Here is a 1,768-nt window from a genome sequence, read left to right on the forward strand (position 1 = left end):
TAAAATAACTACAAAAACCCCAAACCAACCAAATGAACCAAAAAAGCTTTCCCACAAAGAAAACTAGGTACAAATGGCTTAACTTGGAAATCTAACAAACATCTCAAATGGAAAAATACCAGCAGGCAGGCATGGTGGTGCATGCCTGTAATCCCAGCATTGTCTCTGGGAGGCTGAGGCAGGATGATTGCAAGTTTGAGCCCAGCCTAGGCAACCTAGAGACCCTATTTTGAAATTTTTTTAAAAAGGAACAAAGAGCTGGAGATGTGGCTCAATGCAAAGGCAAGCAAAGCAAGGAGCAAAGCCAGGAGATACACGAGGCAAAGTGTAATGTCCAAGTGACAAAGTCCAGGCCCAGCCAGAGTGGGGAGATGAAGTCTTTATTACTAAAGGAAAACCTGGCTGTCACCGACGCCTAGCTTCTGGGCTTGTAGTGTGACTGCTGCTTGGAATGTAACCCTTGCCAGCCTGTGCTGCTGCCGGGGCCACTGGTGAGAGACACTTGCTCACACCAGATGCACCTAGCTTCTGCAAATGCCACCCTTCCCTCCTGGTTCTGCCCTGCTCCCAACTTCCTGCTCCAGTGGGGGACACAGGCCTTAGCCTCGCCTGACCCTGGGTAACCCCCAGCTGGGCCGTAGGACCCTGTATGGTGCCCCGGGGCAGCCAAGCACCCACAGTGGGGCACACAGTGCAGGAGCCTTTGGCTTCTCAAGCTCTGCGTCTTGCTTGCCTTCCTGACTGCAGCGCCCAGCGTGGGGATGCAGTTTTGCACGGGACGGCCTGAGATGTCGCGCCCTCTGTGGCCACCACGCTGCCAGTGCCCACAGCCCTGGGGCAGCAGGAGGGCCATGCCCCATGAGAACTTCCGACCATGAGAACTTTGACTTCCGGGGCTGGGGACGCCACGCCCCAGCGACACATCAACTCTGGAATTCGTCACTCTCCTCAGGCCCCTGTCTGTTTCCGGGCTCCAGGCTCAAGTCTGCAGAGGGAAGGGGAAAGGCCACTTAACAAGCTGAGGAATCCTGGGATACCAGGGTTGTCCCGTGGGGCGCACAGAGCCATGGAGAGACGGGAAAGTGGAGGACAGACGCCCGCCCCGGCCTGCCACCTGGCAGAGAGCTGGATGACAGCAGCTGTAGGCTGTCCAGGACACCGCCCTCGTACAGAGCCAGCTTCTGCACCATCCTCCGCCGGGCCGGGTTGATGATGATCTGTGGCGCAGACCCTGGAGGGGACAGAACTCTAGGTGAAATAGCAGCCAGCCCCCGCCCGGTATCTGTGTCCCCTTCCGCAGGCCCGCTGTGACAACCTCCCCCTTCTGGACACTGCCCCGTACCTTCTATGGCTGGGGGTCCCAGGCCTGGGCTGCATCCGCAGCTGGACTCTTGGGCAGTGCCAGCTTCTTGGAGAGATGTGGGCCCCGGGGGGCAGGTGGGGCTCAGGTGCCAGGAGTGCAGGATGCCAGAGAGGCCCGACAGACTCTCGTCGCTCTCCACAGGCAGGACACATAGGAGTTTTCCTGGGGGGATGGGGGGCCCCGGCCGGTGGGCTCCGGCTCCCAGGGAGGCCCAGCCAAAGTTGCCTGCATCCTCTCCAGCTGTTCATACACCTGCGTGGGGAGAAAGGCCGTCAAGCTACCCAAGAAGCACTAAGAGTCAGCAGAGAGCACGACGTGGGGCCTGGCAGGAGCGGCACTGGGTGTGGCGGCCCTCCCGGGGTTACCTGGGTCATGGGAGGCCTCCGCTTGGCCCGGCGGTGCAGG

The 1,768-nt window shown here is 59.5% G+C and overlaps 1 protein-coding gene across 1 annotated transcript in view; it reads right to left on the bottom strand.

Annotated features, from left to right (window-relative positions):
• Positions 1-333: 333 nt before the first annotated feature.
• The window catches only part of Irak1 (interleukin 1 receptor associated kinase 1), a 6,846-nt gene continuing 5,411 nt past the window's right edge, over positions 334-1,768 (bottom strand). The window contains 5 exon segments of the mRNA XM_033760523.1: positions 334-985; positions 1,115-1,231; positions 1,343-1,507; positions 1,510-1,615; positions 1,729-1,768. The exon segment at positions 1,729-1,768 is cut by the window's right edge and continues 9 nt beyond it. Coding sequence (XP_033616414.1) covers positions 924-985; positions 1,115-1,231; positions 1,343-1,507; positions 1,510-1,615; positions 1,729-1,768 — 490 coding nt within the window. The 3' untranslated portion in view covers positions 334-923.

This window comes from Fukomys damarensis, unplaced genomic scaffold (genome assembly GCF_012274545.1).
Source record: "Fukomys damarensis isolate Sample0158 unplaced genomic scaffold, DMR_v1.0_HiC HiC_scaffold_39, whole genome shotgun sequence".
Taxonomy (NCBI): Eukaryota; Metazoa; Chordata; class Mammalia; order Rodentia; family Bathyergidae; genus Fukomys; species Fukomys damarensis.